The sequence below is a fragment of the Temnothorax longispinosus genome, chromosome 2, assembly GCF_030848805.1.
Source record: "Temnothorax longispinosus isolate EJ_2023e chromosome 2, Tlon_JGU_v1, whole genome shotgun sequence".
NCBI lineage: Eukaryota > Metazoa > Arthropoda > Insecta > Hymenoptera > Formicidae > Temnothorax > Temnothorax longispinosus.
In genome coordinates this window covers 8,705,174-8,728,699 of record NC_092359.1, presented here as the reverse complement: position 1 = coordinate 8,728,699, position 23,526 = coordinate 8,705,174, and the positions used below count along the sequence as shown (strand labels likewise).

General features: G+C 39.5%; 1 protein-coding gene across 1 annotated transcript in view; it reads left to right on the top strand.

Moving 5' to 3' along the window:
- Positions 1 to 23,526, top strand: part of Dgk (diacyl glycerol kinase 1) — a 90,443-nt gene that overhangs the window by 51,817 nt on the left and 15,100 nt on the right. The window contains exons 4-6 of the mRNA XM_071770999.1: positions 20,921 to 21,055; positions 21,370 to 21,583; positions 22,725 to 22,886. Coding sequence (XP_071627100.1) covers positions 20,921 to 21,055; positions 21,370 to 21,583; positions 22,725 to 22,886 — 511 coding nt within the window. The remainder of the gene's footprint in view (positions 1 to 20,920; positions 21,056 to 21,369; positions 21,584 to 22,724; positions 22,887 to 23,526) is intronic.

Below are 23,526 nucleotides of genomic sequence, written 5' to 3'. Positions count from 1 at the left end.
TTTTTTGTACACTGATTTATAATTCTTTGATCATACACGATTTTCATTATTTTTTCACAGTACTTTTGCATCAAAGAGTAGTAAAATATAAAGATATTTACGCAGAAAATACGCAGCTGGTAAAATAAAATAGCAGGATAATTTTTCGTCAGATTTCAAGTAAACTGAAAATACAACCAAAAAATTATATCTCGAAAACAACACGTAGCTAAATATTTATATTTGTGCAATATGTACAGTGTATACAGAACACAGTGTATACAGAATTACGAAATAAAGTTATTCGTTATCACGCTGAGGATTATTATAAATCGAGTATAAAAGATCATATATTGCGCAAGCCTAATTAAAGAGATTTGTCTTCCAGGATATTTCTGATCACAGATTATATGGTTTCACTGCTTTTATTTTTAGAAAAATCCGCGAATGAAGCTAGTTTCATTGATTCGCCCAATAAAACCGATCAACTTTAAATCGAGCGTATCGTCACGCACTTGAATCGGCGCGCGGCGAATAAGCTAAATACGTTCGGCAGGGGCATCCTCTTAATTAAAATCCGACGCGAAATAGACGGGACGGATCATTACGAGAAATTGTTATCCTAGCTTTCCGTGCTCAGGTCGATTGTCTTACTCGCTATCTCGTTGCGCAGGGAATAGTATCATTATGGAGCAGTGAGCACGTGAAACACTACACTATTTCTATCTGCCCTCCTTTTCTTTCTGTCTACCGCACATTTTCTTATACCACGCTAAAATTTCTTCCATTTTTTCCCGCGTCGTTTGCATTCTCTCTCTCTCTCTCTCTCTCTCTCTCTCTCTCTCTCTCTCTCTCTCTCTCTCTCTCTCTCTCTCTCTCTCTCTCTCTCTCTCTCTCTCTCTCTCTCTCTCTCTCTCTTCTCTCCCCTCTCTTCATTGGTTAGGATGTATTAACATGTCATTTGAATCCCGAAAAGGGACTATTATCGATACCTGAATGAATCCATTAATGTTCGTATAACTCATAAAAAGCATATCCTTTTTATAACATACTTTTAATAAGAGAAGAATTTAAAATCACGATAGAATTTAAAATCACGCGCGATTACGGCAAGAAAATGTGAATATATTATCCACGATTCTTGGGAGAGGAAACGCTTCACTCGCGACTCTTTCCGTGCTGCATTTTCCATAACGCTAATTAAGAGACGTAGCAGCGGTTTTCATTTTGACGACGACGGTTAATTCACTGTTGCTAATTGAATGAATGCGCCTTCGCGATTGTTAGATGTTCAGTAATGCGGGTAGCTCAAAGTTACGTAACGATTCTCCTTATCTTTGCTTTGTATAGTCACGCGAATAAGGGCTACTTCCCCCCTCCCATCCCTTGTAAACATCTTCCTCGTAATTTTGGATTTTCGTGGAAAAGTAAGCACGCGAATTGCACATATAGATGAATAAGGTCGACGAGTATTTCCGCGCAGAAACGTACAAAGAATATTAAGTTCATCTTTAATTTCATTGTTATCGTACGTTCTCGCGAAGATCTGTGTAGCTTTAAGGCGAAAAAATCGCTATTTTATTACTATATACCTTTCTGTGCCAGGCATACTTGCGGGGATTACAAAGACCAGCACGTCGCCCGTGTAGTATTCATGCTTGACTATCTTCCTTATGTATACCTATATGCATACACGTATATAACCGCACGAGGTGCAAACACGGATAAACAGCAACGAACAACAAGACGGAACGTGAGAGGGGAGAGCTACGGTTTCTATATTAAGCTTTGTGAACGGGATATTCTCGGCGAAAAGTCCCTTACGAGGGTCGGTAACGGACAAGGACATATATCAATGCTGTGACACGTCGCCTAGGATCGCGTTATCGATGTCACTCCCAGTAATGCACCTTGCTGCATCCCACGCCGAGACGCGACAAATCGATTGTTATTTGACTTTCATGCGCGAGTGATTAACGATTTTAGCTTTCGCGGCGCCCATGGACGCGAGAAGCGGTTTCTTCGATTGGCGAACCGGGGATGGGAGAGTTAATCGGCGCAAGTAACGTTTTACTCGCCGTCACGTCGTTTATCGTTCCACGCTTCACGTGCGGAATCTCTCGAAAGTTACGCTCCTTCATTCGGAATCTTCACGTGAAGAAAGTGCCGATAAAGTACCGAGATAAAGGGTTTGATGGATGAAATTCGTTCGCCGAAGGAGGACGTATCGTCGGTTTGTAACAGCGTAAACCTACATCGTTATCGATAACTCGATATTCAAACTTTCGAAACAAACTTTATAACGAGATCGAACTGAACGCCGCCGTAATTATATTATCACGATGCTCTCCGACTGTGTGACATATTTCGAGCGATTATCCGGCAACCCGGACAACTATACCCGCTTCCTCACTCGAGGGGATCCCAGGGACTATAACGTAACTTCTTATCGAGCCACCACCCGTCCCCGGCGTGTATGTGCACACGTTCCCCGAGCTCGTCCTTCGACCCGTAACTATGAAGGACAATGAGAAACGGCTGTTGGGGACGGAAAGGCATGGAAAAACGGGTCTTCGTGGGCCGCAAGGGTGCGGTTGCCTAGCTACGTGACGTCATCTCTGACGCACCGAAAGGGAAGCGTGCCGACACCGGGGGTGCGACAAAGAGCGGACCGCCACACATGCCGAGGTCACTGCGTCATCATCGCACGCACACACGAAACCGGCGAGGAGGAGGGTTCCCGAGGCGGATTAGACGACTATCCTAAGACCGATCGAAACGAAGTCCGTCCTGGATCGACCCGCTGGCCCGAATGCAGCGGCGAATAGAAATCAGGATAGATTGGCTCTTCACAAGAGCGTCCGAGCCGGTGAGTACACGAACTCACGGCTGATCTAATAGATCCTGTCTAAAGGAGAATCTCCAAAATCCACTCGTAGCGGTGAAAAGATTATTGTGACGGCTACCTGACTCAATTAACTACTTAAATTGCTGGATCAATCCTTTTGGATCAACCCTTGTCTCTTTGAGAATCTAAAAGATTCCCATCTAAGGAAGATGCACTTCGGTTATTCGTTTAAAAAGATGAAAAGAAGCTACTATTGCCTGAATGAGAAATCTATTTGCTACTGTCGTCTCGATAATAATAGAAATACAATAGTATTTTGCGCGATAGAATAGTATTTCGATGGGAAGACATCAGCAAACATATCGAGACACGTACGCCTCGATAGAAGGCAATTTAACTGGCATGCTTTATAAACATCGTGGGAAATTCACAAATCTTGATTTTTTTAAATTAGTCCATATCGTTTTCTACCCCTTATCTTTTATAATATTTCATTGTATAATATTATTGTTACTGTTTGGAGATTGTTGGTCTTTAAAGGGTAATATAGTACCATAATTCTCAGTTACCTCGGGATTAAATACATGTTTTGGGTATTTTATTTTCCATTTACATTCCAAATTTCTCGTGTTATACAATGTATGTGGGAGTCCAGGAATCGAATCCAGATCTTTAGCTTGGCAGGCAATTGTTCTAGCACTGAGATATTTGGCATCCCTACTAACTTGAAACTTGAGTTTAATGCTGTTTAGACTCTCAATAGCGCGATGCAGTTTGCATCGATTCAATCAGCTTCTATATGTATATACATTAATTTATGGTTAATTTATGAATGTTTGCAGAAAATTCGATTCCTCTAAAAACCATATAATAACATAAAATCCATATTTTATGTGTTGAATAATTTTTCCCAACATAAATAAATACTTATTTTAGATTTGAAAAATTAGATTTATAAAGTGCTCGTGTAGAATACTTCTGCTCATAGTCTTATTAATTTTTTATAATTATTGATAGACAAATGCACATCCGGCACTGTAATTCAACGTAAATTTGACGGTATTGCGACGCGTCAGCTGCCGAGAAACACGCTGTCCTATCTCTTTAAGAGAGCTATTTATCGTAAAGCGAAATTTTTGCGCCGTCAAGCTCGCGCCATCGTTTTACGACGCCTGGGTATAGTCTCCGAAATATCGAACTCGTAAAATATCGCTGTCCAGATTTTTCCTCGGCCATTCGATCAAATCTATTATTCGCGATAACTTTTTAGGACCACCGAGCGAGCGTCCACCTGCCCGATCAAGAAAAGAGATTGCAGATTCAAGAAAAAAAATTTGTTCTTGAAGAGTTTGCCTCTCACACATGTTTTTTTTTTTTTTTTTAACTCGTCTCCTCTTATCGATCGCTGTACTATTATACCCCAGGATAGCTTTCAATTCTTGGAGAAAGTATATAACATTCATTATTCTCTTATACGAAAGTGTTCCATATTAAAACAAACTTGATTATTTTTCATCTGATTATTCGTTCGACGACAGTCGCGAACACGTATATGCATGTGGTTGTTCTCTGTGGAAGAGATATACCTCGTAAAAACATGACATTCATACCGTTTTAAATTCGGTGTGAACCTGACAAAACGAGAAAAACGTGCATTTCCACCGACAGTGATAACCGACACCGAAACGTATCGCGAAGCGACGTGATGACGGACGTCGCGATCGGCCGTGCTTTCCGCGCGAAGGCGATTAAAAATTCAAGCGTTATCGTTCAGAGGCCACTCGCGATTATCGATCCCCCGCGGGGGGGGGGCACTATAACATTTTAGAAGTGGAAAACGTGATAATGGACGGATATTACATTTTCTTCGGATCATCTCACGTTACCTTGCCGCGCGATTATAGGCGCCGATGCCAAGTTGTTCACGCTCGGTGGAGCGCAGTATGCTCCAGTAAAGGCACCTCAAAACGCAAAAGCTAACCCGTCTCTCTTCCGCCGGCTTCCACACTTGCAACTTATGCAAGGTCTCGAATATAAAACGAGCACGTCCCTCGTCTTCGCCGTAAGTGCGACGCTACATCTCCATATTGAATTATAAGGGTAGAGTCGCGAATGCAATTTCGTTCTGTTACGTTGCTGACGACAGAAGATTAGATTTGGTTTTTTCTATTTTCCAAGGAGCACAGCCCGAGTTTCTCTCTTTCTTTCTTTCTGCCACTATAGCCGCGGATGACTCTAGAATGTACAAATAGATTTTCATTTTCTTCTATATCGTCCTTTTCTCACCACAAGCGGAATATCCTCATATACATGCTCTCATTGTTCCGCCGGATTATGAAAAGAAATAGCGAACAAAGCGCTGAATAAAGTAGTCTTTTTAGAAACTAAATAAAACAACGGAGATTTTATTAAGATCTTTGTAAGTGTTCTGTTGAACGCGCATTGCTTTACTTTATTACATTATTTCATTACTAGGAAAATGAATGCGGTTAATGAATCTTACTTGATTACTCTTTAACGATACATAGATACAGAACAAGAACAATAAGAGACAGCAATATCCATATTAAATTGCATTTTTCGTGTATAATTAAACGATCAAATTTGCTTAGACACTACAAAGGGAGAGTACAAATAAAGCACAGGTTTTTTTCATATGTTAAAAAAAAGAGGTCATGTCAAGCTGGTTGCCCTTCACTTAGCAGTATACATATTGCCCACTTTTTCGCATAGCATTTGCCTTGTGAGTGTTTCGCCGAAAGAGTGCACCGAGTGGTCACTCAAGCGGCGAAAATGACGCTTTTTCTCACAACTGGGCCGTAAACTATTTCATTAATTTGAAACAGGTGTTACCTTCACGCTTCGCGCGAGAAGAGCATTTTCCATTCGAGGTAATGCAAGAAATTAACGAAAGTTACTTGTAAAACATTATTTCCGAGAAACTTCTTGTTTTAAGGATATACACTTTTATAACGCACACCATTACAAAATCATGTTTATGATATTAGTTAATGGACAAAGTTCCTTATGTACATAACCGCTAATTTGACCGTAAAGGCGAGATAATCCAGAAGCACTGTACATATTGCACAACACTTTCGTACACGACACACGTCTGCCTCAGTGAGCCAGTAAGAACCAGAACAAGGGTAAAAGAATTCACGTAGTTGAATATAGAAAGTAATGTCATACGCGATGAGTAAACCGAAGTTTATATTCCGATTCTTCCACTTGGCCTAGAAAGCTGGCAACGCGAGGAAGATTTACAAACCGTTCTTCCCGCATGCTTCGCTGAATATTGCTAGTCCTGTTGCAATCATCCGTATAAATCTCCACCAAATCGCTCCTTATCTACATAACGTAGTAGTGTACCTCAATATTTCTAATACGATCGGCGAAAGATTTACGAGTTTAGAATGGAAGAGCAATCGATCAAGGAAACAAATGTAGTTCAGCGAGAAGAAAACAACTCCAAAACATATTTCTTCAGTTCTTCAACAACTAGAAGAATATTATTAAACTTCCATACCTATTATTATCACATCGAAAGTTTATGCACCTCACATACGTACAGTTTTCTTAAATGTATTCAGCCTGGATTTTCAAAATAAACAGAAAGAAATTGTCTAATTGACAATGATAAACATGTTACTTTAAACATTTTTATGGAACTTGTTTTAAACTTGTTTCTTGTTGCTGATGAAAACATTCACATCACAATTGCTGAGAAAATCGCATGTAATCCGAAAGCGGCGCAGTAACGAGCACAGGCAATAAAGCGTTTCATATAGTTCATATAGTTCATAAAAACATGTATTGTTCTATTTTGCATGAGTGATTAGCTTCTTTTTGTGTCAAATTACGTCTAGTTACGCTAAACCCCGTTCCCAGTGATTTTGTTATAAACCCGCAGGATTACGTCACGTCGCCGAGCGGAAAGATCGATTGACAGCAGCACCCCTATTATTTGCCGGTGTACCGATACAGTGGCTATCAATTCGGCGACAGTGTCGGCGGTGCTGAAGGATATATTGTAGCGTCAAAGGGATAAACGGCAGACGATGAAAATGTCGAGAGGCAAAGCGGTTACTCGTAAACATCGCGGTAATAAAGCACGCGGACGATAAAGAAAAACTTGTATCGCCGGGTGCACGAATGAGGTTTCTCGCAGCGAGTGAGAATAAAAGAGAGAGAGAGAGCTGTATAATTCACAACTCTTTCTCGGTAAATGTATCTACTACCGCGAACACTCGGAAAAGGGCAATTGGCTGAGCTTGCAGAGAAAACCTCTCGCTTCGCCCACGCTCTGTTATTCAACGATGAAGAGTTAACATTTACCGAATATTATACTCAGAGCGCAGTGATATTTGGAGGAGATTTAGACGCGTGTTTCCAATCAAGAAATTCGTCAATAATTCAGTTCAAATAATGGCCAGCTTTTTCAATAAAAAATTTGATTTTTGTCTTTCTCTTTCAGATTTTCCAAAGCTAAGACGTCTAAAACGCGCCTATGAGGATTTTCTTATCGTGTTCATTATTAAATAGTGCACGAAATAATTCTACGAGGTTATTGCTATCGCGCGAAATTTTCAAAAATCTTCGCGTTAAAAAGAAAGACCGAGGTATATCATTTAGACCAAGCTTGAAAACAACAAAACAACATTTTATTTAACACACGCGAGCTCGACCCTTAATTAAACAAACTCATCCTGAAGCAAATCGCCAACGTGCAATCGTGTTTTGTAGTCACGCACGTATTCGAGATCATAAATCATTCGGATGCAACCGTAATATCCTTGCGCGCTGCCCATGCCGTAACGGTCGTTATCCCAACGCGCAGCTGAAAACACGTAAACACGTAACAACTTTATTACGTTCACGACGGTGAACCCTTGAAATCTAGACGACTGGCAGTCAACGTCGGCGAAACACGGAGCAGCTGGGAGAGAGCTTGTAATCAGTGATGAAATTTCTCGCGTTCTCTTGGCAAGGGGAGCGGCATTTCTCGCTTGCCGAACGCGACGCGAACGCCACCCATCTTCTCGAAACCGATGAAAGACATAATAAAGAAAGAACGATGCGCGAGAGGACGGAAAAGATAGAAAGGCAGAGACGAGGGAAAAAGGGAGAGACACGCAAAAGGCCGGAGGCTGCGTTTGCTGTTCGTCTTTTTGCGCGATGAAACTCCCCCTGCTGTCTTCCCCGTCGCAAGGAAATATTTGCCGTCTGCTCAGCTAGCCGCGTGCGCGCGATTTTATCCAAGCAGAAGGAAGAAACGCTGCAAAATTAAAGCGGCACTCGAGGGCTGATCCGCCAATCCAATCCTTTTTCTTCATTACATTCCGAGCGATCCATCGTTTGCTCTTATTGCCGGACGGACGGGGAGACTGTAAAGGACCGACACCGATCGATTCGACTTGATCGGTATTAAACGAGGATGGAGCTGTCGCCTTCTTTTCATTCACTATCTCTCGCCGCGTTTCCTACGTCTCCCGGTTTCAATGAAAAAATTATTTACCAGCTGAATAAATATCAATCTAAGATATTATGGTGCGTCTCCACCTGCGAGTAAGAACTCTCGAGAGCAAAAAGAAAGAGAGAGAGAGAGATACTCTCGAGAGTCTCTCTCTCTTTCTTTCTTTTTGCTCTCGAGAGTTCTTACTCGCAAGTGGACACGCACCATTAGATGGATTAACTCGGCACTATAAATCATATTATACTTATTAATTCGAAATAAGATCTTCTGCACGTCGCGTGACAGTTTACTTGCAAAGTATCATGAAAGATTTATAAAACGTGCAAATTATTTATTCGGAGATGTGCTTCAAATCATACCATAAAAATTTTGAACAGCTTAAAAGTAACTTAATAAGCAAAGAAACATCGCAAATCTATTAGATTGCAGTGGCGAAGCACACGAAAGTATCGTTGTACAAACATTATTAGGTGTTACAATGTAAATTTAAATGGAACAAGCGTTTTGTCGGGATTGCATTTTCGCATAATATAAAGTTTCCATTTCATTCACAAAGCGGATAAGCGACAGAGAATGAAAAGAGACGCTACAAAAACGAAGAATACAGAAAGGCAAAGTTAAGCTGGGCTTCACTAGTAATCAGAGTTAATTTAATCCTTTTTCTACTATATAACGATCTTTCTCTCTTTCTTACATTTCGGAAGAGACACGCGCGAGATTTGAGAAAATTTCTATTATTGATTCGTTACATATTGCACATCACGACCTTCAAGTTTTTGGAACTAATCAGAATCAGAATTATGAGGATTAAAAAAATCTTTGTAATTCCGTCTTCAAGACAAAACAGGAATCTCTGTTGAATATTTTTGCTTTTCTTGTATATTTCGCATGAAATACAATTTTCGAAAATTCGCTGCATATGCATCACGCGGAAAGTATGACGTCATTGTATCCATGGAAACGAGAGAGGGAGACTTTGTCAATGACGTCACTACCTGCAGTTCAGTGCTTGCTCAGGGTAGCCGAGGTCGGTGCCCTCGGAATTGCATCTGGTGTGCATCTCTGATACGACGACGTCACTACCTCTTTAAAGTTACAACATTTACATCACCGCATCGACGAACTGTGCGTTTTTCCATGCAATTTTTTGGCTCTGTCTATTCTAAACTACCCTAACTCCCCTAACTTTGCCCAAAAAAGCTTTTCACGATCGTAAATTTTTTCATCGCCACACGAAACTTTTATTCGTTAGAGAAAGAAATATATTCGCATAAGTGGATCGTGAATTTTATTGTCAAAAAATGTGGAAAAAACCTTTACCCTTTCGATAAGGTTTAAAGATAAAAATTGGTTTTATTTTAGCGTATTTCTTATCAATCTGCTTTTACGATTCATACTCACATAACTCTTTCATGTAATATCGAGCGAAATGCACATGCATGTGCACTGCAGAGCTATCAGGCAAAAACTGAATGGCGCATGTACACCGTTTGATAACGAATCTGAAAACCGATCTCACCATTTCCGAGACCGACATGAATTAATCCTTATTAAAAAAGGTCTTAAAACATTTTATAATTCTATCGAATTTATTGTACATCTGGCAAAAGATTACAGAAAATATGTATAATTTATGATTTATCTCTTTAAAAAAACATAAACGGTTTTACGGAAGTAATATAAACATGGATATTGCAAAATAATATATGAAACCGTGGGACATAATTCTCTATATGCATAGAAATAGAGATTCAGTAAGCCCTGGAAAAACGAATTTTATGAATTTATGAATAAATATATTTTAAAAAGACGAACACACGAAGTTAGAGGGAAAATTTTTAACAGTTTTTATTATACGCAACAGTTGTTTTAAAATCATAAAGATGTTATTAAAATTAAAATCTCTCTCTTATAAATCTTAGAAATACTCGTAAAAAGAGTGAGTGAGAGAAGGAGAGAGGAATTGAAAAAGAAAATTATAAATACTATCTTGAGAAGATTACGGTAATAAAAGAAGCATCAAATGCGATTTGTGCCAGTGCCCTGATATTTCTCGTATTTTCGTGACTATCTCGCTATACTGTACATCCCATCTAGAATGGCAAGACTCATCCAATCCAGAGACAATCATGATACGTCGTTTATACCTTGATCTCTGGCGCGGGTGAACGAGCCGAAATAAAGTATATTGCCAGATAACACCACATGCAAATTATTTCTAAATTCCCTCATTTTTTGCTGACTTGACATTTTTGTAACCTTTATCCTTTTGCATAACCTTTATCTGCATCCAATTTAGATTTATCTATTTGGTGTCTGACTTATACCTTCATTAACTACTGTAAGTAGCGTGCTGTATAAAAGAGACAAAATAGCTTCAATTAATTCCTACAAAGTCTTAACGTATGCATTTTGTCATATTATCGCGGACTCGTTAAAAAATATCTCATAAATATACACAAAAAAATTAACTTTCATAAAAAAAGCGCGCTCGCTCTAACGATACTGTATTTTTTACTCAACGGTATATTTACGAAACTTTCCCTGCCTTTTTTCCGCGCAACCTCGGGAAAACCGTTCACGATCGGAATTTTTACTATTTTTGGATAATATGTCGTACAAGGACATAATCTCCTTACAAGTTCATGCACGCGCGCACAGTTTATCATCTCGCCCGTGCCTCACACGCGTGCTGCGAGAATGGTGCTCCTACGCACAAACAAACAACCGCATCAAGTGCGTATGGAATTGTATGACGACATAGTCGCCACTGCAGAAACAAACACAGCGGGCGGCTATTTCAGGAGTATCGGCCGGCCGGCGTATTGTATATTTAGATGATGTATACTCGCTTGTCATACTCACGGAATCGAGCGTATAATATTCACGCGTATTGTTCCCTTTTCACGTTACGCGCACTTCGGTATGAGTGTCGCTGAACTGTCCGATAAACCAGCGTGAATTGCATAAGAGAAAAACATGGTTTATTATATCCCTGCACCAAAGTACCCTAGTTATATTCGCTAGTAAACGCAACATTACGTAGGTGTATGAATAAATATGAGACGTGGTTTAAATGACACAAGTCCACAGTATATAGTTGAAAACAAATTATATTTTTATCGCGTAAGCTTTATCATTTTACTCGACTTTTTCAGCGTTTCGCATAATTAATTTCTTCTACATAAATTAATTTATCTAAGGGTGAATAATTACTCGAAAAATGCCATATTATTCGTCGTATAATTATTAGTGAATACTGCATGTAATAAGTCAAACACTAATGAACATTGTTCAGGAGATCATAGTATTAATTGTCTTAATAGTCTTTGAGTCTCATGTATATTCATTGTCTCTTTAAGAATTCTTTAAATGCCTGTGAGTGTAACTTGATTTATACTACTTGAGCTTCAAGTAGCTTAAGTAAGAATTGGATCGTTGCCAAAATTTTACGCAGGAATTTGCAAGAGACTGTACTTGTTAATCCTGGAATTTTTCCACAAAGATGAGTGAATATAATGTAGTCGAGATTCCGCTGCGTTAAGAAAAATTTCCAAGAAGCTGTTTAATTCAGGACAAAGAACGAGATGATAACGGTCTCTTGAATACAAATTTACATATCAATGTAAAAACGTTAACGTGAAGACGTCAAACTTGTAACGTTTGCTCTTCAAAATCGCGTAAGATCAGTATCTGATTTTCTTTTCACGCAGCAATATGTGCGCAGCAGTTCGAAATTCTCGAAAATGCAAACACGCTATTCTTAGCGAACATTCATCGCGAATGGATTATTTAATCTGGACAAAAGTATGAAAAGTGAAACAATTACACTCGTTATAATTCATTTCAGACAGGTGGTGACATAAATATGTCAAAGCCACTTTTTAAAAATGCATTCCTGCACGCATATATAAATGCATTTACCGCAAATGCATAATTTTTTTAAATTCCGCGGTGCGGTAAAACGTCATCATTCTCACTTCATATTTAGCAGCGCAAACCGTATCTCAAGTTTAAATGTCGTTTTAGAACGTACTACGTATAACTTGTAAGGTGTAAGCCGGAAATTCAATAGAAAAGGAAAATGTAACGGCGCGCCGGAACATTAATCTTTTGACTTCGAAGATTAAAATGTCGCGTTAGTTTGTTTGTAACTGTTTTGTAACGATTACTCGAACAAATAACTATGAAGAATTTCATAATCTTTCTCCCAATTTTTCGTTTCGCTCCACTTTCAACCGCTCCGTGCGGAGTTTGTGGGAGGTATTGAGTTTAGCGGCAAGAAATTCAGTCTCTTTCTCTATCTTGGCGGAATTGTTCTTTAAAAGGACGACGTGTTACGCGTGTGCCATAGATAAAAAGCAGATAAAATGCATATTTCGTTAAGATTTTATGAGCAAGGAAAGGCTCGAATTTAAACTTAGCCGCGAGAGAAGCTTAACTCGCCATTCAACATAAATATTCTACGTAATTTTCCGATAAACGAACGTGTAACGAACGTGGTAAGACCGCGTACTAAAAAATCAGGTCAAAAGCGCTTTACAGTATTTCCGTACAAAGTCAGCGCGATATCCGTGTTAAAATGTTAAAACTTGGAATTAACCTCGACGATTCATCCGTCGCGTACATCTAAATCCAGTATGTAGATATTTTTGATGAAAATAAAAATTTTTCAGTAAAGGCAGCATTAATTCGTAGTAATATTCGAGATACATAATACAAATTGAAGTTTTGCTTGATAATGCTTCACCTCCAGAGATGCTAATAAGTACCAAATTAGGATTTTTATCTTAGGACAATCTTAAGACAAAAGGCAATAACAAAGAAGTTTAGCTCAGAAATATTCCGCACATTCCGTACAAAAGAATAAGTTAGTTTTAGTCGCAGCGGACAATATACGTTAGGAAAAGTCTGATTAAAAATGTACCCTGAGGAAATAAGAGTTAAATTCGCATTTAACATGGAGATAACAGGTCATTCAATCTCAAGTATATCTCAACGTCGTCAAATATACGAGAATTAACATCTCATTATGCATAGAGTGGGACGTTCAACACACAAATTCTTCGATTTACGTAATGAAAGTAGATAATGAAAACACGACGCGACGCACAAAATTGTTCCCGGTGAACGTATTATCTTCCCTTTCCCGACGGTGTGCTATGCAGAAATAAATGGTCTCAGCGGCAAGCTGCCGCAGTAACTGCCTTACTTTGGACGAACTTGGACGAACTTTGGTTGCCCAGACATCGACGGACCAAAGCCGCCACAAAGGATTCGCATCGGCGTTTATATCAAATTGAATTAGGGAAACTGCTATCCGATATACTTCGACGATCATGCTCTATGGAATTATCCGACACTTGGACAACGTTATGAGCTTTGGCGCAAAGACAATGACCCAGAGAAGCGGTCTCACACGATAATGGAACTTTATAGTTCCCAAGCGGGGCGCGCGAGGGATATAAATCTGGTATAGAACCAGGAGAGATAGCCAGCACCCCCCCCCCCCTCTTTATGTAAAATGCTCTTGCGTGCAAACTACGTCAAATCGAATTAGGAGAGATCAGAAAAGCGAGTAAACTTATAAGAACGAACGCGAATTGTATAACAAGAAACAGACTCCGAGTTAAAGTTCGCTTTCAACTTAAGCAAAGAAAATTGTTATGCTAATTAGTGATCATACTGGGTACCTTGGAATATTAACTTTGCGCTACGCCGTTGAAATATCCGCATAGAACAACATTTGCTTGTATAGTCGTATCATTATTGCTTTGATTGTTGCTTCGAAGTTATCCGACTTGAAATAAGCTTATTGCAAGTTAACAATACCTGTACTTAGAAAGGTAATACTTTATTTATGAAATTATTTAAGGCGAATATCAAGTTTAATCGGTCAATCGTAACTCGTAATCTTATAACTTCATCACCTTTTAAGACGTAATGTCCTCGCAGTGATAGTACATTAACAAAGTTAGGAAAGTTAGTATATCACTTTATCCGGCGATAACTTCCGAAAATACGATTACCAGTTAAAGCTTATTCATTTCCTACACTCCTATTCGTAACCTCATAAGGTAAGGGGAGAAAGAAGAGGACGGACAAGTTATTAAACCACAAATATACGCTCGTTTTATGGCGAGCGTCATGACTTACTCAGGAATGGCCGTTTATATGCGCGTAAAAGATGCCGCGTCTATACAAAGGAGGCGCGTAAAAAAATGTGTGTAATGTGATATATCCTGATCGCGAGGATTGTACAGGTGAGGGTGAGAAGTTTATTATGTTTGAGCAGGGTGTGGATCCCCCACCGTAAGAGCTTTTAATTGAAGCCACCCCGCCTCGAGAGCAGCCTTTGGGATCTTCTTATAACCCAGGTACATACGGACAATTGAGCTATTCTTGATGCCTAAATTGTTTACACTGCGACCCGACCTCCTATCGAATGATCGCGATCGCACGGGTGTCGATGTCGGGTGTGTATATACGTTTCGCGCACCGCTCAAACTGCTCGTAAGTACCCTTCACACGTGTAAGCTCGACCTGTCTCGAACGCGGACAACGATCAGCCGTTATAGATTCAATTCGCTTTAACCTGGAAGTATCGAAAGGTACATCCCGTACATCCGACGATAAACTTTATGGCGCGGCGATAAAGGCGAAGGCGAGTGAGTAAAGAATAATCGTAACCTCTCCTCGCATCGGTCCGGGGGATTACTTTCGCTTGTAAAACTGCCCCTATCTCCAAGGAGGGTCATACTTAAGAGTCGCTGCTATTACGAGCCGTGGCGCTCTAAATCTACTGTGTACATCGGATCGTTATTTGAATAAACTACGTCGCCCTGCCGTAACGAGATAAGTTAAGTAATGAGACTTTAAAGATGTTGATACTTTCCGCGTGAAAGAATAACACCTTGAGAACCGAATAACGGAATGATGATGGCAACGCGATACAACGCAGTAATGCGTGGCTATCACTTTTGACGCGAAGCCGAGAAGCAAGCACAATCCGCGGCGTGCTTGCTGGATCGACGTGAAGGATGAAGTGAACAAGTGACGGGCTTTAGGTGACGTGATACCGTCAGCTCGTGACACGACATGATGGTCTTGATCGCGCGATCGGGGTCAATCGCTATTTTCGATCCGGGAAGAATGCGGTTGCGGATTCCGTAAGCGCGCGGATTCCGCAACGAACAGCGTTTCGCGCGTTGTTGTTAGCGGGAGTGTTTATTTTTATTTTGCACAGCCGCCCGGGTACACATAAACCCGTCGATACTGCCGTGCGCTAAACGCGATCAAAGTGTACGCAAATGCCGTTTTATGAATTATTCATGTTAGTCGATCGATGTTTCGCGGATGTGCCATGGATTCGAAAAATTACCGTGACGCCGATAAATAAAACCGATACATGTTTTATATTAAGCTCCGTTTCTGTCAATCATTAATTTTCAAACGAATACGGAGGGGTAGTTTCTCTCGTAATGAAAATTTCATGAGGAGATTTTCCTTCTTCTACTACTCGTACAGTCATAATATCGAATATTTTAATAGCGGTAAACTTCAAGCGGTAAAATCTTAACAACTCTTTATTGATTAAAACTATCACGTAAAATTAGTTAACTTACTCTCATTAAGGAGTCGATGTGGTTGAAGTATACAAAAATATCTAAATCAATATTGACATCATATAAATATAGACAAGACAATTATCTCGAAAGTAAGAACTTATATTGCTTTTTTCGTAGAAGGACTTCCAAATAATTTCAAGGGATTGTCGTCCGGGATCGAAATCTCAGAAAATGTGTCATTCTCGAAAAGACACGTTTTCACTTAACTGAAAACACACATTTTCCTCAATACCGTAATCGAACGAACGGGAAATGCGTCGGGCTGTTTCTCTCTCTCTCTCTCGCTCTCACCCTCTGCGACCTATTTTTCCAGTGGAGTTATATGACGCCATCACGGTGACGTCACCGCCGCACTGACGTCACCACCACTCCCTTACGTGACCATTCAGGATGACCTCGTTTCTCTCCCTTCGAATTTCGCCCTCTCCGATTCCTCCCCACCCCAGCGGCTCTGTCCCTAGAGCTTAATGGCCACCTCCTGCGCCATTCATGTGAACATTTCCTCGCTTAGCGGATGTGTTTTATTTCATAAAACGGTTTATTATGCGATCGTGTAAACGCGCGATGCTTTCCACGACGCCCTCGACAGTACTCGACACATAGTGTGGTTTCTTCAGAATCGATGAAAATTCTACCACTTGCATGCTTCTGTTATTATATCATCTTACATAATTACATTTGCAATTATGTAAAGAAAGCGCATGTGTCATTAAAAATCTTGCAACTATCGATGTTATCAAAGTATCGTATAATTACGAAGAGAAATTTAGGTATATCTATTTCTCACGTTTGATAATAGAATTCTTAAGTTGTCAAAATTGTACGCTGGAAAATTAAGTTTTAATTTCTATTTAATCAAATATAGCATGTTTGAAAACTGTCACGATCTATATTCTGTATCCGGACCGTGTTAATATGCTTTAGAATTTATTAAGCGAGTAATGTTATTTGAATTATCGGTGTGTATCAAATAAATGTAGCTTTATTTAAATCACTGAAAGCACGTATAAATTGCATTTGCGCGTCAGTATTAACTTTCATTTCGGATTATGATTTTCAAAAGCTTCCGTTTCAAAAGTTTCAAATGAACCACTTGAAACGTATATATGCGCAGCGCGTGAATTGTAGTTGAACTGATTGAATATTTCGTATCAAGTGCCCGTAACAAGCTCACATATGGTTAAACCGCAAGATAAAAATATGAAGGGCGCTAGTTAGTTAGAAATATATCGTAGGCTGCTGAAGCTAAATCATTTTAGTTGCAGAATGTCGATAATAGAACACGTTCGACCACATGCGCTATAGCTATACGGGATTGATGCACAAAATAGGATTACGGCCAACAGACGCATGCACGTTAACGGCTCAGTAGTAAAACCAGATATTTCGCCGACGTAGGAAAATTACGTGAAAATTCGATAGAGATCAAGCAAAAATCTACTGTTGCTTTCGTATTATATTTCTTTCGCCGATAAAAAAAGTATCAAACCTCATTAAAAAAGAAAAGAACTACAGAGAATTATCAAGTTATTAACTGGAACTTTTAAAATTGTATTAGAATATGAAATAATAAAACGAATATATTCAGTGAGAGAAGTGAACAAAATTGTAATATAATTATAATTACAATTATTATTTTATAAAATATTATACGAAAACATAGATCGTAATTATTCTATCTATATGATATAATTTGTTACATTTGTCATATGTTACATTTTTTATTTAACGTAAATGCATCTAATAAAATTTAATAGATTAAAATAAGTTGGATTGAATAGATATGCTTACAAGCTTTTTATTGCAAATGAGATAAAGCCATTTTTACTATTATTGATTGCGCGTATATGTATAATGGTGTGAATTATATTCGCTACAAGAAACATGAAGTCTTTTTGAAGTTACTCGAGTCTACTTATAAAACTTAGGTTCAAAGTAAGGTCGAAGAAAATTTCCATTTAATTTACCACACAATACCGCGAGAACTGCAATGATCTTGCAAATTAGAACGGAAGACTGACTTATCACGCGAAGCAAGATGTTCTTAATAATAACGGCAGCCTAATAATAACGGTTCGCAGTTTCTCGATTACCATCAACTTGTTAATCGAAGAGAGGCAAGGAAGAACGTATCGAATCAAGAATTTGTATTTCGACAGATAGAAAAAAGATGGAAACAAAATATAATTTCATAATTCTTTTCAGCCTGCCGGATGTTCATGATGAAGTTTGTTTTACAACGACCTAGCACGAACCGCGCCCTTTGCAACCACTTTCTGCTTGCGACTTTATTGTTCATAGCGCAGGTTTAACGGAGCAAAAGAAGGTAAAAGGCGACGCCCTGCGTCCTTGGCTAGGAGTATCGATAAATGTCACAGTGGTTCTCTCAATCCTACTCAAATAAAACTCGAAACTAGGTTAACATTTCACAGAGCTCATCTTCAACGAGACTGTTGGTTTTTGGCTCGACTTTAATTAAGCACTCTAAAAAGTTGCGATTACACACTGTGGAATATGCATATACTTAAGATTCACGAGTGAAGTTGACCGATATATTTACACTGACAAGCCGTTTCATTAAATATTCTTGATTTTAATATTTTGACACGGTAACCGTATATGAAAGACGATATTGCAAAAACTCCCTATTGTTGAAAGAAAAAACGTTAATTTTGGAAAATTCACCATGAATAATAGATCGAACGCAATGCAACTCTCGTTGATCATTAATGCGAGCGGAAAATTGCTGATTAAGTTTCGCGCAGGCCGAAAAATAAGCTTCTTTTTCCCTACCTCTGTACTGAATCGAACATTCTGCTATTCCTATCCCAACCGGATTCTACAAGGTGGAGCACAGCACCAAATAAATTTTTACCAGGGGCACTTGCCCGTGGTTGATAGACCCAATATCCATGTAGATTCGGTCGAGCGAATGTAGGCCGTGCGTCTCCGAAATTGACCTTTTTTTTTCAGTCAGCCTCAGAAAAGTTCACGCAAAGATGCACGCGAACTTCGGTTCCGATTGTGCGACGCCGTAACTCCGCCGCTTTTCTGTCTAATTTTCTACCCGAAGAGCGAACGTCATCCAGCTTAATTGGCTCCTGCTTTAATTAAAGTGAATGAACTGGCTGCGTGGAAATATTCTGGATTTTAGGTACACTTTCGACATTTGGTGACCGACATTTTATCGACTCCGGTACAATGTAACTTTGTTTATGCTGCAATTTAGTTCTCCACTTTGACACTGTGCACATTTACAGAATATATGCAGCTGACTACATTGTAAATATTTGTAAATTTGTTTTCTGTCTAGTTCATTATCTATAATGATCCACGTGTGTAATGAGTATAAAGTCAACAGTATAAATTCGCATTTTTATATATACTTCACGTTTAATTATTTTGGGTCATTGAACAATTGCGTTATACGTTTATTCAATCACAATCGATTTTGTAGACAGCGATGGTTATATAAAGATAAAGATAATTGATTTGCGTTCTGTCCAATAAATACATTTGATAGACTTTTTGTTTAGTAAAATGGACGTTGTTTAAATTCAATATTTTATCATTGCTTTTCTTTCACGAGACGCGCACTATATTCTCAAAAGAGATATACTCAATAATCATTTTATATAAAGTAATTCATTCAATCGTTTCATTATTATTTAAGGCTCCTGGTCCCTGAGCCGAGAACTCTGCGTTGACGGTGGCGCCGCCACTCTCTCCTCTCACTCTCTCCAATGGAGAATTCTGTCTTGTGACATGTTGACAACCTATTTTGTTGTGCGTGCTATTTCTTTATTATTTGCTCTGTGCTTGTGCTCTAACGTTTAACGTATTCGTGAAAGTCGTAAAATTGGCCGAAAAGTAAGATTTGCATGCGGAAGGAACGTTTTCACCTCCTTTCGATAGTCGTTAAACAGCTGTTTTTCCCGTATGTTTAGGCTTCGTTTTATGGCTGTTTGTTTATTGTCGAGGGAAAAGGGTAGTTTTCGGCCAATTTTGGAAGTGTTCTGAAACGATCTATAGTGATGTTTTATTGAAATGTCTTTTTATTTGAAAATGGCATGCACAAAAAAATTGGGTGTTTTCCTCGCCTCGATAGTAAGAATCCAATATGGCCGCGGTGACTACCCAGGAGCCTTAACCTCAGCTATAAACTTTCTAAAACATTTTATTTTTGTTAAAGATTCAATTTCATTCTTTTAATAATTGATATAGCAGCAGCAGTACGCAGCATTGCAATTGTATGCAGCTTTCCGTTTCGACGAATGCATTTGGGGAACGTTAGTGCCATTAGGAAAACTTGGGATAGGTAGTTTCGTGGAAAGACTTCTCTTTCGGAAAACATGGCCTAAGCGCGCGCAGTTTCCGTGAAACGAATTCCGTGAATAGCAATCAACGGGGCATAGTTAATTGCATTAAATACTATCGATCCAGAACGTGCGGAATCCAAACACGCGTCGCCGGGTGTAATTGTAATCAGTCAATTTGCGAAATGTGCACTTTGCGGGATCCATTGTATCGGCAGAAGCGTCACGTTTCGTTGGGCTTTAATCTTCCGTCGAATGAAATTCATTTGGATCGAATAGAATCGAAATGAATACGAGAAGCAGAGGCTTACGTATATCGGATTAATTAACGACTTTTTTATGGTAATCGTGACGGAAATACTTTTAACTGTAACTATCGATTGTAAAAAGAAAACACGATATAGAAATTCGATCGTCAACTCGTTTAATTTTTGATCCGCCTACTTTAAGTTAGGAAATATCTTAAACATATATGTATACATGTGCACAATTAAAAATATATCAAGTTTTGCTTTAATCATAAATCTCAGTGATAATATATATATATATCATCAAAATAAACAAGAATCAAGATAACATTTCATAGAAATTAAACTATTACTTTAATCTGTTGTTAAAATTCTTATTTTGTAAAGACATTCAGTAAATAGCGTTTTCTTTTCGGCTGTTTCAGGACATCGATTACGAGGGTTTCCGCAAATTCCTGAATTCGTATCTGGAGATCGATACACCGGATGAATTATGCCGACATCTATTCCTTTCATTCGTCAGGAAGGGCTCGCGCGGGGTGGACGGCAAAGCCTTCAAAGTACGTATCATCGCATGTTCAAATTAATAAAGGTTGCTGATATTGCTGTCGCTGCGAGTAAGATAGCCGTGAGCGCAAATTGGCCGCAAAGAAAAGGGGGGAAAAAGGAAAAAAAAGACGCACACGAAGTAGTATTACACCGACCCAAGACGCGTATTGTAGTCGCAATAGTATCACGTTGGGGACAGAAAAGCGTGTCGCGTCATGCGAGCGCGCTTGCGGTATAAAAAAACGACAATAAGAGATACTCGTAAACGAGATGCTCGCGCCGGGAATTAAAAGCCCGCGTATTATCCGCGTTTGTTGGCTCCCAGGAGATGGCCGTGCTAACCTCGACAACCGCCTGCGCCGCAATTACATCGCACACGACTTCCAGCAGTAACGTTAATAGCACCGGCGTACCGGGCGGAACTTCCACGGAGAGTCATGTTGGATCCTCGCTGGCCGACAAAATTCACGGAATCACGGAAAAATTGCAGGCGCTGGGCCATCACAGAACGGAAAGCGAAGCCTCGAGGACGCGTACGGGTAAAGTATTATACTCCGCAATTAGTTTACTGACAGCTCATTATCTCGTGATAGTTAAATTATTAGTTCATTATATCCGTTAATGTGAAATATAGGTATATATATATAACGTAAACTCTTTGCATCTTTTTAAAGGGTAACGTGGAAAAATAAGTTATCATTCTGCTATTTTACTAGGATGTGATCTACTTTCAAAAATCTTCCTGTAATCTTGACAAATATTAAATTAATATTTTAATATCATTTTATTCCTATAAACCGTATTTTTTTATGACCCAAATTGTAAGTATTGCAACGATACATGAATATCGCAACGATGCGCTGTCGACGAACTAACCAATACAAAATGGTCTCTATATCAATACTATTTTTAATGCGAATATTTTTCTTCCCGATTTGTGCTCGCTGCGCTCGAGCCTTCCGTTTCTCAGGCTGTATTTTTACGGTAAACGAATACTCTTGCGATTGGACAAAATAGGTCAGCAGCAGGCAAAAGGGAAATGACAATTCCGATGGTTGGAATTTTTTTACCCTGCATCACACATATCGGTGAATGCTATTGTTCGATTCGAAATGGCGGACGAATAACAATCGATCCGATCCAAAGGAGCCTTCGAACGAAGGCTCTTTTAAGCGCTGACGGCATCACCGTTCGTTAAAATAAATTAGCTCTATCTGTAAATATCGACTCATGATTCTTTAACGAGTTGATTTATAGAGACATTATGAAAACATACATGGTAAAATATCTCGTGCGTATATTTTTAATTCCTAAAATATAACATTGTAGACAATAGTGTTTATCAGGAAAAGACGGAACAAGATGGGAAAAAATTTTTACTCATTTTTGCTCAAAAATAGAGTAACCCTTGCACAATCTGTCCTCTGTCCTTATTGGAAATAAAATGCGGGAGATCTGGGACACCCTGTGTAAACAGATGTGTTTCTCAGAAGACACGAAATATAGCCCCCCCCCCCCAAGAACATTAGATGTTCTGACTATCGGGTAATGAATATTTAGCCAATGAATCTTTCAAGGCGCCGCGCGTTTCGCATAGAAAAGCAAAATCAACTTGCAGAGCCAATCGATCATGTTGTTTGTTTTTCTTGTGTTTCACGCAACCCCACATGGACGATTCAGGAAGCGTGCATCCGATGTTAACGGTCACCCATACGTCGTACAGCTGTCACGACGTGCTAGAGAAGAAGAGCACGGACAGCAGTCCAAGTCAAAGCCAAATGTCGCGTAATTCATCCAGGAAGTCGAACAATTCCCTCCTTGTCAACAACGGGAAATTGGAAGGTAGGGGCAATCGCCTGAATCCAATACATACGGTACATTGAGCGCAATACTGTTCGCAAACACGAAATCCTGTATTTCACCAGAGATTATTGCAGGATATAGATTTCCGCTCGGATTTGTACGCTCTTTCCCGGTCGTAGCGCGTTAATCTTTCCGCTATACTTTTCATCCATCCTGCCTTCATCAACTCGGGAAATTATTCCTCACTAAATTAACTAATTTCAATACACGCGCGCGCGCGATTCCTTTTGACGAGCCTCCGTTTTCTATATTCCTCGGATATAATCCCCACCTGCTCTCTCTCTCTCTCCTCTCTTTTCAGTCCAGATACTTGAAGCTTACGCTCATAGAAGCTCTCGATAAAGAATCGGTTCTTCGTGATCGAGAACTCCTTCTCGAGGCACATCCTACATTAAAGTTCCTCAGAGCAGCTGTGTACGGCTTCACGTGGGGATTATGCGGGATTAAAGGATGCTAGATCGTGCCGCTCAAAAGATTTCTCTTCCGGTGTACGTGAGCTCGCGTATCCGTGAAATTCGGTACACGACGCAGAATTCATTTTTGTCGGGGAGATCGCGCCGTAGCGGTATGACAAAGGGTCCATTTCAGTCGCCATCGATCTTACGGTGGCGCGTTACTC